The sequence below is a fragment of the Tachysurus fulvidraco genome, chromosome 1, assembly GCF_022655615.1.
Source record: "Tachysurus fulvidraco isolate hzauxx_2018 chromosome 1, HZAU_PFXX_2.0, whole genome shotgun sequence".
Lineage (NCBI taxonomy): Eukaryota > Metazoa > Chordata > Actinopteri > Siluriformes > Bagridae > Tachysurus > Tachysurus fulvidraco.
Window position 1 is genome coordinate 35502065 of NC_062518.1, and position 14629 is coordinate 35516693.

Genomic DNA, 14629 nt, shown 5'->3' on the forward strand with positions numbered 1-14629 from the left:
TATCTTGATGAATAAGCATAAACTAATTAGCAAATGATGGTCATGCCGATGTGTAGTTAACATCCCATGGAGTAGGCCTACTGGGCCCTATGCAGTTATTGCTCAAGTTGGGACCTCAAACAAGGTTAGTGTAGACATAATAAACCCCACTGTTTAACTATAATTTACTGAAAGAATGTCTATATTAAAAGTTGGTGCAAAAATAGATGTAGAAAAAAATAGAGGTTGGCCCTGTCTACACAATGGCAATGGTTTGTGAGTTAATCTGGACTTGGGTTAGTAAAAGCAAATGTTTGGGACACACCTCAAGACTCATGTTCACTATGCAAGTATATATATATACAAGTATATATATATATATATATATATATATATATATATATATATATATATATATATATATATATATATATATATATAGATAAGTAGATTTTTTGAAGAAGTCTGAAGAAGTGGTGGTGGCATTAGTGGTAACGCAGTGGTTAAGACATTGAGCTTGGAAGGTACTGCTGAGTTGTATAAATGAGATAAATGTAGGTTGAATAAGGGCATATTCCAAATGCCAGAAAAATAAGGCCAACCGAGTGACTTAATAAAAAAAAAAAAAAAAATCACATTTATGCTATAGAATTATAGTAGTTATTTGTCTTAAGTTAGGGAACGGATCACACTCAGTTTACTGGGTTTGTTCACATAATGCAAATTAAAGAAAAAGTATAAATAATCTTGATGTTACGGGGCATCAAACGCTTGTACATTGTCGGTTGTCTGAAATCTAAAAGCATAAAAAGCACAGAGGCTTTTCATATTTGAGAAGCTCTTCTGTATGTCTCAAGTTACTCATTGGAACTTTTCTGTGATCAATTCTATTCAAAAGTTTTATATATTGTGGGTTTATAGACCTGAAAATATAGTTTAGATATTTTCCGTCTATCAAATATTCCCTATATTTTCAGACCTTGTGTGTTTTACAGTGAAGGAAGGATTGGCGCCGACCGGAAGTTTCGTCACAGGATTCGTGGATCGTTTACGGATGACAGCGACACCTGCAGGACGGTCAAAGCTCGTTATTAATTAGAATCAGAATCAGAATCAGAATCAGCTTTATTGCCAGGTATGTTTTCACATGCGAGGAATTTGTTTTAGTGACAGAAGCTCCACAGTGTAACAGAATGACAGTATAGACGACATTGTATGTACACATGTACAGGTGTGAAATGTGCAGGTGAAATATACATATACAAATATAGCCAATTTGTATGTACAAATTTGCAAGTGTGAGAAAAATGTGCAATTGAAGTATACAATATATACAATTTGTATGTACAAATGTGCAAATTGTGAAATGTACAATTGAAGTAAACAGTATATACAATATGTATGTACAGATGTGCAAGTATGAATGTGCAATTGAAGTAAACAGTACAAATGTGCAAGTGTGAAATGGCAATTAAGTGTTGTGTGTTCCATGGTGTTATTTGTTAATTGTTCATTAGATGGATTGTCTGAGGGAAGAAACTTCCTATATCTGGTCGTTCTGGTGCTCAGGGCTCTGTAGCGTCGACCAGATGGCAACAGTTCAAAGAGTGAGTGTGCTGGATGTGAGGGGTCCAGAGTGATTGACTTTGCCCTTTTGCTCACTCTGGAGATGTACAGGTCTTGGGGTGGGGGGGTGTTTCTCCTGAAGTACACTATCATCTCCACTGTCTTGAGCGTGTTCAGCTCCAGGTTGTTAAGGCTGCACCAGACAGCCAGCTGTTCAACCTCCAGTCTGTAAACAACCTCCAGTCTGAGCTTGACAGATGGGTCATTAGAGGTGCAGTCATTCGTGTACAGGGAGAAGAGCAGTGGGGAGAGGACACAACTTTGAGGAGCGCCAGGGCTGATGGTGCCGGTCCTGGATTTGAGTTTTCCCAGACGCACTAGCTGCTGCCTGGCTGTCAGAAAGCTGGTGATCCACTGACAGACAGAGGAGGGTGCAGAGAGCTGGGTTAATTTGGGCTGGAGTGATGGGATGATGGTTTTGAAAGCAGAGCTGAAGTCCAAAAACAGAATCCTCACATAAGTCCCTTGTCTGTCCAGATGCTGCAGAACATAATGCAGTCTCATATTGACCGCATCATTCACAGACCTGTTTGCTCTGTAGGCAAACTGCAGAGGGTCCAGTAAGGGTCCCGTGATGTCCTTCAGATAAGCCAAAACCAGTCTTTCAAAAGATTTCATGACCACAGATGTTAGCGCCACAGGTCTGTAGTCATTAATTCCGGTAATTTTGGGTTTCTTTGGGACGGGGATGATGATGGAGCTTTTGAAGCATGGGGGACTTCACACAGCTCAAGTGACGTGTTGAATATCCGTTTGAAGATGGGGGCCAGCTGGTCAGCACAGGTTTTTTTCTGTCTCATTTGCTTAAGTCAGGGACGTCATATAAGCATCATAATGGGATTTATTAGCCGTGTTCATTAACACGCTCAAGACATTTCAATATTCAAACTTTTCCATATTTTGCACTGTGATATTTTCCAGTTGTTTTCTCATATTTTGCATAAATCAATGAAGTGTATGGCTTTTATTCAGGATTTCTTCAATTAACCTAACACTATATAGTTTAATGTATTTTGCACGGTGACATTTCAACACTGTAACTACATGGAATTATTAAAGTTTGTTTCATCAAAAGTATACTTGAGTGAGAATGCTTTGTCTTTTATTACATTTATTACATATCTCATGCCTAAACCTCAAAATTTCTGAGGTTGATGAAAAGCATGTTTTATATTTCTACAGCTACAATTTCAACGTTCTTTGATATCATAGTTGTACTGTAGTCATTTCCTTATTGATAGTGATCTGACAGTTCCCACCTAATTGTGCCAAGAACAGGATGAGCATTATTGTGAAAGGCCAGTGTTCATGATAAAAGATGTTCGGCCTTTTACTTGGCCGAGCAGAGGGGTATCAGGCTTCACCTTCTGTCTATACAGTAGAGGTCACGTTATTTCTCAGATCACATTAAAGACAACTGTATCTAAGATAACAAGATTTCAGCACAAACTGAGACAAAAAAAAATTAAAGACATTAATTTGCACAGATCTGGGTACATGAGAAGGCAATAAAGATAACTTATGCATGCTGTGTACATGTATAATCATTGCATATGCTATAGCTGGGGTTAGAAGTATAACAAACTTTAACCTAAAAAGTCAATTTACAGGTAAGTTAATATAGATTAGCCAGTCAGTGATTTTGTAAATAGTTACACGGCCCATAACAATCTTACTTTCGAAATACAACCAACACAGAGCATGTATTAGACATATATAGTCAAATGTTGCAGACCTACATCATTATCAGATATTGCAATGGCTTCTCTATTGCACTTTAATACACACTGATGGTGAGATGTTAATGAATCGCTATATAAACTATATGTATTCTTTTCTTTGGGAAAAGACTGTTCATATAGCAGTTGCACTAGACTACATTTATTTACATATGACACCATAGAACGAAATTTTAGACTCATTTCTTAGCTCACCAGCTTACTAATAAAATAACTAAATATCAAAACAATCCACAAACATTAGGTAACTTACATATCTCTTAATATTTAATTTCTGGTTAGCATTGTTTTTGCAGGGACTGATTTTTCTCTGACAGAAAAGAATGCATTGAGCATAAAGAAGATGTTTGATTCTATTAATCAACTCAACACATACAGTACTGTGAATGATCAAATATCTGATCAACAATTTGGACAAAATAGGTTCTAAAGTCCACACTGAGATGCTTGGAGATAGCATGATTTCTTAACTGCACTTTGTTCTAGTGTCTCACATGTACCAATTTCACATTTCCATAGCCAGTTATCTTTCTACATTCAGACGGAGTTCTTTTCAGGAAGCTAACAAAGTGCAATAGCAGCCAGTAACTTCCATATGCACAACCACTGTCATATTATAATGCATTGTATGTATTACTGTTTAATATTTTAAAGCCTATGTTGTTGATTTAATTTCTCATATGATCTGCAGGTTTAATTTTTCCTGTTCAGCAATGTAGGATCCTTACACACTATTGCTCATCTTGAAGACTTGAACACATGCATGTTTAAAGAATTCCTGTCTGTCAGAAAGCACATTGACGTCATATGGACTATGTACTTTATTTCAGTAAAGTGAATTATGAAACTGTTTTATGACACTGAAATTAATAACCATAAATTTTATATTGTCATTATTCTTGCAGTGACTGCTATTATGTATTGCATTAGCCTTTTTACTATTTTTACTTACATTTTTATCCTTTGTTTCAATATTACTCTGCTTTCACTTCATACTCTTTAGCATTTTAGTTGCATTTAATAAGCAGTTTGAATGGAAAGTCCATCAATACCTTGTCTTTTGGATACATTACAGCTGCGGAGAAGCAAACAGATCATGAGGGCATGGAGCAACTATCTCTATCATGTCCATGCACCAAATTGTACAATAAGCTATCCACAACCAGCTTGACTTCCAACTATGATGTTCAAATTAGCTAAACCTCCTCTATGGGAACATCTGCATCTGTCCTTAATAACCAGGTAAATAGCTCCGAGGCACAGAAGACATGCATCTGGCCCTTTTAAGATTTTGATTTCCCACCTCAATATTTTAGAATTTTATTGTCTGAGCACACTGGAATGCATGAAGCTTGTGATGCAGGTTACTGCTAGTTCTGTGACATTTTCAAGAATCCCTAGAGCTCACAAAAGCTTTACATTCAAGCCACTGATATGCTGATATTGATACATGTTCTTCAGCATGCCTTTTACTTTCAAATATTTCTTTACAGCACCACCATGGCTAGGAATCCTCTGTTGCTACCAATTGCTACCAACTCTTAAGCTCATGCCTTGAAAGAGTAAATGTGCATCAATGTGCCAGAGTGCATTTACACGCTACCATAACCACTATTGACTAATACTTCTGAGATAAGGCTAATAATGTAGTCAACATTGACGCCTGAGATGCGGCATTTTAAATTACCTCTGGAGTTGCTATACTTACCAACATTTCTGAGATTTCAAATGAAGTAAATCTACATATGTCAGTGTGTGGCCACTTTAAGTTCCATGGCTGCATATATAATCAAGGCAAAAAGGATTGCATAGCATGCGGGTCAAATTTCTTGCAAAGGAACGGCACAGTCTGTGCCGGAGTCAAATGGTTCTACTTATAATTGACTTTCCTTGCATATAATAATTGTCTGTCTTTCCATGTGATCCTAAGGCTTTGCATATAATAATCATCCATCTAACCAGCCAAGAGTAAACGAGGTCAGTGTTTATCACATTTGGATCTGTGATCGTTTTTTCTTTCAGTTCGAAGGTGTTGGAAATTGCAACCCACTCTTTATTACTGAGTTTGTTATAGTTGTTATATTAAGCAGTTTGAATTGATTTAATATAGTGCAATCCAAAGATGAATAACTCAAAAACAAGTATGACTTTAAACACTGTCAAATTTGATGTTTTCTGTTAGAAGCAATTTCAAAAATATAAATTAAAAAAAAAGGGCTAATTATGATTGCACTAATTTAAATAGCGTCGTGAGCCTAATATTTAAATGGTTGGTAATCAAGAAGGTTCTGTTAAACATGTTTTACATGGAAGGGGATTCTGTAAAAGATGCAATAGAGAGACAAAGTAGTCTTTAACCTAAAGTCCTCGAGCTCTCTGGTTTGAATGCCTTAGTTCTTCCACTTACACACACACACTATCTTTACCGTCTCTGTTTTAAGTTACAAAAAAATCTTCACCCTACTCGCTTATTAACAACGCGGTTTACACACCGTTTTCACCTGCTCCTCTACACATTTCCCTCAAACACACTCACAGTGATAGCTCAAACCCCCCACGTGACAGAACTCTACAGATATGCACGAGGCGGCTTCGCGGTGGCAGTTCAGATGTGCGCGCGCTTCAGACTGACACTTGTGCGTTCATGAAGACAAAAGCACAGGTGTTTAATAATTTAAAAACAAACAAACAAACAAAACAAAACAAAACAAAACAAAAAAAAACGGTAATAACGGCTGTACAAGAATGACTGCCATGCTACCCGGAATGTTGTCGGCTTTGTTGTGCTCTTATCTTAAGATTTCTACAATTTAATCGGGTGAGTAGTCGGAAATCCGGAAGTTATTTTTGTTTTAATATGAAACATTTAATCGTTTTTTTTCAGGTTTTTAGTCTGCCAAAGCACAAGACAAGAATCTACAGAATGTACAGATTTCGTGTAATATTAAGTAGCTACTTCCTCTGAATTTAGCCTCTTGTGTACTGTAACTGCTCAAATCTGGAACTTCTTTTTGTTTCTCTTTGACTAGAATGCAGCCGCAGGACAGAAACCACAACAGTCTGTTAAAACAGTTCTAAGATCCAACTAATGCCACAGCGTAGATATAAATGATGCCACAGTATAAAAGTCCAAATACCGGCGCTGTTTAATGTCACATACCGGTTTTACTGTGTACACATCTTCAGTGTCAAAATAAGAGTTTTCCTCTTGTGGACAAGGTCGTTTTTGTGCTTTTTATTATCTAGCTAATAAATGTAAAATAATATGCCCGTGAACAAATTTTGCTTTCTTATGCTGATTTTAAAGTCTATTGTCGTATTTGATGGTAAAGTATTAGCCGAAAATGCTGTTACAATTAATTTATCTTAAGTGTACAGTGAGCAAAACCATCACTTCAGTCTCTCACATTTTCTTCTATGTGTATCTGTATTTAGTCTAAACTAGCGGTCATTGACTGTCTGAATACGGACTGAATAAAATAAATAAATCCTTTACAGTGAAATATCTTGTCCAACTTGGGCAAATACTGAGCACAAAGATAGTAAAAACTACCTGGCATTCAGGCAGTGATATGTTGTATTAAAGCTGCAATAGCCCATATTGTTCGGTTCTTACTAGTAAAAACAATATGCAAAATAATATAGAAATATAGTTTCAGAACAATTGTATAACATAGATAGGGAAAACATTGTTTGTGTTTGGATTAGCATCTTGTCAGTCATTTTATGGACACAACCAATAACCTGTCACATCCTCAAGAATCACTTTGAGAAATTACATATTTAATAGAAATTAATATCCACTTGAACTGATGTCCTAATGGTAACTTTATCTGTCCGCAGCATATGTTTATATGGGGGAAAAAATAATTCAGCTCCACCCATTTAGCCATTAAGAGAATTTTTGTTTTTCAAATTCACATTTAATTTATTCCTCTGTTCACAATGCCTTTGGGAATGTTGCGGATGAATTGAGGGGGTCTACGTAGAATCGGTTAGGTAATTCTACAATTGGGACTTTTTTCTTCTGCATTAAAATGCTATTCCCCACCTACAAGTGATTTGATCAGTTTTGCGCTTTTAGAGACCGACTGCTCAACTTGATGTTTGTGACTGACATGTTTTTCAGGTAAGCCTCTGACAGAGATTGCTCACCATGATTTTTTAAAACTGCAAAGTTTTTCAAAGTTTAAGCTTGATATTCACGCGTGCTTGTTTAACAATTGTAAAAATTTCCCATTAAACTTAGGACTGTGTCTTGAAATTAACTGCTTGGACTTAAGACTCAGGAGAGATTCATCCAAAATTTGTACCATATCTGATTTACAGTAGTTTGGTGGATTAACCTAATCTCATCGTTACCGATGATTAATTGAAATGTCCTTGCTAGTTACTCAAAGCTATTGCCATCAGGCTTTGACAGATTTTTGAAGTAACACCTGATAGCATATGATAGAAGCACATTTTCCACCTCATGTAGCCACTTAATGACAGTGACTTTTATGAACATGCCCAAATCCAGCTGCATAAAACAACCATGGATCACTTTTGACCACATATGATAACATCTCAGGAATATTTAGAGCAGTCTGCTGGATTGGCCTGGCATTTCTGGCCTTGCACTCATTAAAAGGACTTGTCTCAGCCGTGTCTAACCAAAGCATATACTGATTGATTATTTAAAGAGGTTATGAGTGAGGTTAGTGGAACAAAGGTTATGTGAAGAACTGTGGTTAATTAGTTGAAAAAAGCTTATTTCCATGTGCACACAGAACACAAATATGCAAAACAAAGCAAGTTGCATGTAGCTTTTTTGAACATGATTTTACTATATGCTCATAAGCTGTGGCATTTCCCAGGCCTAGTGAGCAATAAAAAATTAGACCTTTGCAGCTGGTGTTTTTTATTTTCAGGAGTTTCAGGTATGATTTTTATGAAGTGGCCTTCTCTTTCTCTGTAATTAGTTTTTTAATGATGATTTTTATATGGTTATAACACACTTTTCCATATAAATGAATGAAAGAATGAATAATATACAAATGTAAAGTATGTCCATCTAGATTTGTAATCATGTGAGCAAATACTTTAAGAATTTCCTTCTTCTTGTTTTTTTTCCACCATTCCACAGTAGTGATGGCTATGCAGCAGGAGAAAAAACACCAACCAGAAGGGCATGCGGAAGCCCCAGATGGAGGTTGGGGTTGGGTGGTGGTTTTTGTACTCTTCATGGTTTCAGCCTTAGTTTTTGGGCTCATCCGCAGTCTGGGGGTTTTTTTTGTGGAGTTTGTGCAGTACTTCGAGGAGAGCGCTCAGGCTGTTTCCTGGATAACTTCCATAGGAGTCGCCATGCAGCAGTTACTGAGTGAGTAAAAACTATATGTGTATGTAGATATTAATAGATTTATCATGTTAATAATTCAGGGGGCACGGTGGCTTAGTGGTTAGCACGTTCGCCTCACACCTCCAGGGCTGGGGGTTCGATTCCCGCCTCCGCCTTGTGTGTTTGGAGTTTGCATGTTCTCCCCGTACCTTGGGGTTTTCCTCCGGGTACTCCGGTTCCCCTCCCGGTCCAAAGACATGCATGGTAGGTTGATTGGCATCTCTGGAAAATTGTCCGTAGTGTGTGAGTGAATGAGAGTGTGTGTGTGCCCTGCGATGGGTTGGCACTCCGTCCAGGGTGTATCCTGCCTCTCCTGAGATAGGCACAGGCTCCCCGTGACCCGAGAAGTTTGGATAAGTGGTAGAAAATGAATGAATGAATGTAAATAATTCATATATGTTTTACACAGGATATGTGTCCTTCATGAGTATTGTGTCAAAGTTAGAACATGTTCATATCATGCTCATGTTCCTCAGTGTGTAGATTTATGTACAAGTAAATGAACTATCAAATTGCAATTCAAACTAACTAAACCTTGACTTTAAACCATACTGAATTTAAATTATATTGTATATAACGGATTATGCCATTTTAGAGTATATAGAACATATTGTCAAGATTAAAATGTTTATTTTTTATGTTTAAAGCATTGACCAAATGCCTTTATTCATAGCAACTTATAGTATCTCAATCGAAAATATCTAGTTCTCTAGGTGCCATTTTTAGAAAAATTTGAAAACGTGTCCTTAAATATTATTGGCATCAATTAAAGAATCTGAAATCTAAATAAAGGTAGCCAACACAAACACGTACATTAAAAGAAATAAAACTAATCATTATAAATTGAGGATGGGTCTGTCGGTCTGTGCCATAAACAAATTCCTCAGCTGATGGAGTATTTTAGCATTCACTTATAATTATTATTATTAATATGCTATCTTATTAGCCATTCAGTTTGCTTATCAATTAGTTATTTCCACTCCTGCCTTTCAGCTTGTGACTATGCTTGACTAATAGCTTCCACTTCTGCTTTTGAGTCTTTACCTCATTGTTTGTTTCAAGTCTGAAGAAAGTCCTCATTTGCATTTCAGTGTTTACACTCATTGTTTATTTGGTGCATCAAAATGTCTGTTTATTTGAGCTTTTATGAAAAAAAGAGGCCCAATGTTTGTCAGGGTGAAAAGGATCAGTACAACTATAGAGTTATACAGTTAGTGATCTTTGGTAAATAAGCTTAATTAAACATGTTTGTATAGGTCCCGTAGGCACTGCTGCTTGTAATGCATACGGGGCTCGTCCTGTTGTTATGATGGGAGGCTTTCTTTCTGGACTAGGACTCATTCTGGCTTCTCAGGCTACAACGCTCACACACCTCTACCTGACCATGGGACTCATTTCAGGTAACCAGTTGCATGCCTATATATATATTTGTATTGGTCTGTGTGTGTGTATATCCCATTTTTTTTTTTGCATAGGTAATTATCTACCCCGTACTCTTGTCATCCCCTCTCTTTAGGGTCAGGCTGGGCTCTAGTCTTCACCCCTACAATAGCCTCTGTGATGCAGTATTTCAGCACACGCCGTTCTCTAGCTATGGGTCTTGGCTTCACAGGTGTTGGTTTATCCTCCTTTGCATTTTCTCCATTTTTTCAATACCTGGTACAGGTGTATGGGTGGCGTGGGGCACTCCTGATTCTCGGCGGTCTCAGCCTAAACATTGTAGCCAGTGGTGCCCTTATTCGACCACTCAGACCCAGTAAAGTTTTAGAAAAGGTAATTATTTTTTTTAAATATAAATATTCATTGCTAAAATGATGTTAAGGTGATAAAGTTAGGGCTCATAGCACAATTTATGACAAGACATTTTTTAATGGACACATGGAAATATGAATTAAATAGTCTTTTATCATGATACTTAATCCTGTACAAGCATAATATGTTCAAATATAATCTCTGTATCTCTTTACCTTAGATAACCTTACACACCTGAGCTAGGCAGAGCATCTGGCCTATTTTAGCAACATAGTTGGCAGATGTTTAAATAAATAAAAATGTTGTAGGCTTTGCCATTCTGTTGTTGATGAACGCCATCATTTCCTTCTTTTCTTCTAATTCACAGAGTAAAAGTGACAGCTGTATGTCTTTCATCTCCCATGCCTCAGAGTATTTTGAGCTGTCACTGCTCATGCACAGAGGCTTCCTCACCTACAGCTTGGCCGTCACATGCTTCAATGCTGGGTACTTTATTCCATATGTCCACCTTGTGGCACACAGCCGCCTTGTGGGCTTCAGCGAATTCCAGGCTGCATTTGTCATTTCCAGCACGGGTGTGACAGACATTGTGGGGCGTGTAGTGTCTGGCTGGGTCTCAGATTTGCCCTGCGTGCGCTCGCTCCACCTACTGACAATATGGACGGCCTTAGTGGGGCTGTTCCTCCTGCTGCTGCCCCTCTGCTCAATGCAAGGGAACTATGGTGGTCTGCTGGCAGTCAGCTTGGCATATGGCTTCTCTGCCGGTGCTATGACCCCACTGGTGTTTTCGGTGGTGCCAGAGATTGTGGGTATGGAACGCATGGTTGGTGCACTTGGACTCCTTCAGCTTATTGAGAGTGTCGGAGGCCTCCTTGGAGCGCCACTGTCAGGTGAGCAGCCTTATTTTTAAAATCTAGAATGGTTACTTTACCAGCTAGCTATTGAAGAAAGTTTGCACTGCTTTAGTTCATGAGATATGTCCCTTGCTATTACCATTAGCACTGGCTCTGCAGGTCTAAAGAAGTATAAGTCTGATTTGGTGACAGGCCTAGTGTAGTAGACCTAGTGTAGTGTTCACTTATAGATTAAATTCAACCTTTACAGTTACACTGAAGCTTGGATTGAAATAATCACATTTAATGTCTGTTTGGCACACTGAGGCACGTAATGATTCTGCATGCACCCTTGTCTAAATCAAAATTCTTTTGAAAGTCTTTTAAAATGGCACCTGAATTCATTTAAACCATCAAGACTGTTGTGTTTTAGTGTTAGGACTTGGTTTAAATATAAAAATGCAAGGCATTCAATTAAAAGAAATGTCAAGTCTGGTCATACTCTTATTGGGTGGGATGAGTGACTTAAATCCTGTTTCTCTATGAAACTCCAGAAAGAGATTGCAGGCATATGTTGGATTGGTTACATTTGTTAAACACTCCTGGAGAAAAATAAAGAACGTTTTTAGAAATGATCTATAATCGTCTCTGTGTGATGACCCAGTAATGTTACCACAAACCATTTAGAGAGAATTTACTACAATTTAAGACATCATGAACGATAAACTACACTTAATTATTACTGTAATGTAGCTAGTGTAACCATAGCATTTTAACTGAATTAAGGTTGAGGATGATTTACTGGAATGTTATGGTGTTTTTTGTAATTATTTCTCTGTGTCTCTCTGCTTCCATCTCAGGCTGGTTGAGGGACATCACAGGTTCTTACATATGGTCCTTTGTGCTAGCCAGTGGATTTCTCCTTGCAGGTACCATAATAACAGTGCTTCTTCCCAGTTTCTGCTCCTGTACTGACCCCCCACCCCTATCACCAAAGAGGAAGACCAAAAATGAGTTCACAGAAGATGAGTTACTCAAAAAGGTTTTATCCTCAGACTCCACAGAGAATATTCAAAACACAGCCAGGATAGAAACATCTCAGAACCACATAGAACCTGGTATAGAAGTGGAAGGCACAACTTTAAGAGCAGACTGGACAAAAGATGGGGCTACTTGCTGATTGGAGCCGCAGTATGAGCTTGCCACAGGAATTATCCTTGGTCAATATACTGATTTTTATGCTGCTTATTCTTTTGCTGTCAAAACAAAAACTAGTTGTGGCACATTTATAGTCAAAAACAGTCAGAAGCAGGTAAATGTGCACCAGTCAGAAAAAACGTCATCAAAAAATGTACACCACCTTAGTTACATAGGAATAATAATCAAGCAAGAAAACTTTAAGGGCAGTTTTAAGGGCAGACTTGTCTTGGTGGAAACGTTATATGTTAATTCTTATTGTTTGCATCTAAACCAACTCTATAGAGTGCTTTAGGAGCAAATATAAGAAATTGCTAAAAAGTTTTGGAATCCACAATGATCACAGAAACCACAATAAACATGGACCAAATCGTATTTTCGCCAGATTATTGATTTGCTGGCAGATTATTGGACATATCGCTGAACATTACACACTAAACTGATTTGCAGGCATTCAGTCTGTAATACATATGCCATTGTTCTGTACCGTAAAAGAGTAGATCACGTGCCAACATTTGTTCTGCATCTGGAAATGTTCTGCATTTAACGCACTCTAGAATCTGTTACAAATAGAGAGAATGACTGAAATGCTACACCGGTGGTTCCACGAAGCAGGTCAGAGATCAGCTGCATGGGGCCTGTTCTTGTGTAGTAATTGTGGTCACTGAGCTCCATTATGCACTTCAGCCTTTGAAGTTATCTACTCACACAGATAGATGTGTTTGTTAGTATCTATTTTGAAGAAGAATTTGCAGCACTGCATGTTTCAGTAGCTTGCTACAGGAGTATACTGGACCAGCATCAGGAAGACATTTTTGCACAGCATAAGACAACTATTTTTACACAACATAATTGTTTAATTAATTCTGAATGTCCTGGTCAGTACTCGCAGGAATCAGATCTGAATGTCACAGAATACATCTGCACTATATTTTCAAACTTAAACCTTTTTAATTGCTGTCAACTTGAAAAAAGAGTACACAATAAAATGCTGCATTTTTGGTCAGAACTTGCAGCATGTAGACATGCTGTGAAGATGACCTTTACCATGGCATTAGCAGAGGCACGTTCAGGGGACAGTCTATAGCTGTGTAACTACATAAATTATTTCTTCTTTCTAATAATACTTTGCAAATTCCTAGTCTATAATAACATGTATTTTATTACATACACCTTATGATAATTTCCTTTAGGTTTTGTTTTGTAAAATGAAATATTTCTATCCTTTGGTCAGATGGTGAGACTTTAGCCGAGAAGTACAACATGGTGTGTTGGATTATTGTTTGAGCTTTTTTACATTATCCAGCTGGCTTGAATAGAAAGACATTTAACACAGAAGTTTCATGGCATGATGGTCTTTTAAGGACACTTAAACTGTGGCATTATAGAAATGTTCAAACTTTTTATCCAGTTAGAAGTATTCTACAAAAAAAGACAAAAATGCTAAATAAATGCTGATGGTTAGGGTTATAAATAAGGTCTACATAATTTAAAGTACATTTGGTTTAACCTGAACAATTACTTAATCATTAAACACTTCATGATTATTAATCATTTTGACCACCTTAACATTCCTTTAGACCACTGATATTGCTTAAAGATGAACAGATGAAGCTTTTTCTAGTTGGGCATCTTATTCAACCGTATACAATCTTTGGTTAGATACACGAATAAACTTGTACATATTTAGCCAGACATGCTTGTTACTGTTATTTTACGTTAGTGGATGAGAAGTCAGTAACTCATTGAACATCTCTGAAGTCACTGTGACAAATCTGCTCATCAAATTAATCATTGTGTGCTGAATGACCAAGCGAAGCTACAGTAAGCTGATTATATTTCAACAGTTAGTCTCAGAGTCCATGCACATTCTATTTTACTATCCTATCTGTCTTACTATTTATTGTGTCTTACTATTTAATGTCCATGAATTAAAAAAAGACAAGGTTATTTATATAGTATAGAGGGACTGGATATTAGATTCTATCAGATCAGAGCACTTCTGGTGTGCATCCTAAGAAAATATTTAACCGTGTCATTGATTTGCTTTGAGTATTTAAAAATGAACATATGAGCAATAATCCACTCCATTGATTAGCGCATACTGCAAATCAGCACATATA

The 14629-nt window shown here is 37.3% G+C and overlaps 1 protein-coding gene and 1 long non-coding RNA gene across 4 annotated transcripts; one reads left to right on the plus strand and one right to left on the minus strand.

Moving 5' to 3' along the window:
- Positions 1-451: 451 nt before the first annotated feature.
- LOC125145453 lies at positions 452-5959 on the minus strand. Of its 2 annotated transcripts, none has more exons than XR_007143837.1 (3): positions 5837-5959; positions 2865-2976; positions 452-1046 (listed from the first exon to the last, which is right to left on the minus strand). It is a non-coding gene; the product is annotated as an uncharacterized LOC125145453 (long non-coding RNA). The 2 variants fall into 2 exon arrangements; XR_007143836.1 differs by having other exon boundaries at positions 5053-5923.
- A 7-nt stretch (positions 5960-5966) lies between these two features.
- slc16a13 (solute carrier family 16 member 13) lies at positions 5967-14201 on the plus strand. 2 transcript variants are annotated; one of them, XM_027165021.2, is made up of 6 exons: positions 5967-6162; positions 8476-8706; positions 9981-10124; positions 10241-10497; positions 10844-11366; positions 12170-14201. In XM_027165021.2, exons 2-6 carry the CDS (start codon positions 8478-8480, stop codon positions 12487-12489), a joined length of 1473 nt encoding a protein of 490 aa, XP_027020822.1. In that variant the 5' UTR covers positions 5967-6162; positions 8476-8477; the 3' UTR covers positions 12490-14201. The 2 variants fall into 2 exon arrangements, with proteins under 2 accessions (XP_027020822.1, XP_027020821.1); XM_027165020.2 differs by having other exon boundaries at positions 5992-6162; positions 8473-8706.
- The last annotated feature ends 428 nt before the right edge of the window (positions 14202-14629 follow it).

What these genes read in the sequence shown, in the direction of transcription:
- slc16a13 (XM_027165021.2), top strand. Translation starts at nt 8,478, where the DNA reads ATGGCTATGCAGCAGGAGAAAAAACACCAACCAGAAGGGCATGCGGAA. An exon ending in CGCCATGCAGCAGTTACTGA is followed by an intron (nt 8,707 to 9,980) that starts GTGAGTAAAAAC and finishes ATGTTTGTATAG; the next exon opens with GTCCCGTAGGCACTGCTGCT. An exon ending in GACCATGGGACTCATTTCAG is followed by an intron (nt 10,125 to 10,240) that starts GTAACCAGTTGC and finishes CCCTCTCTTTAG; the next exon opens with GGTCAGGCTGGGCTCTAGTC.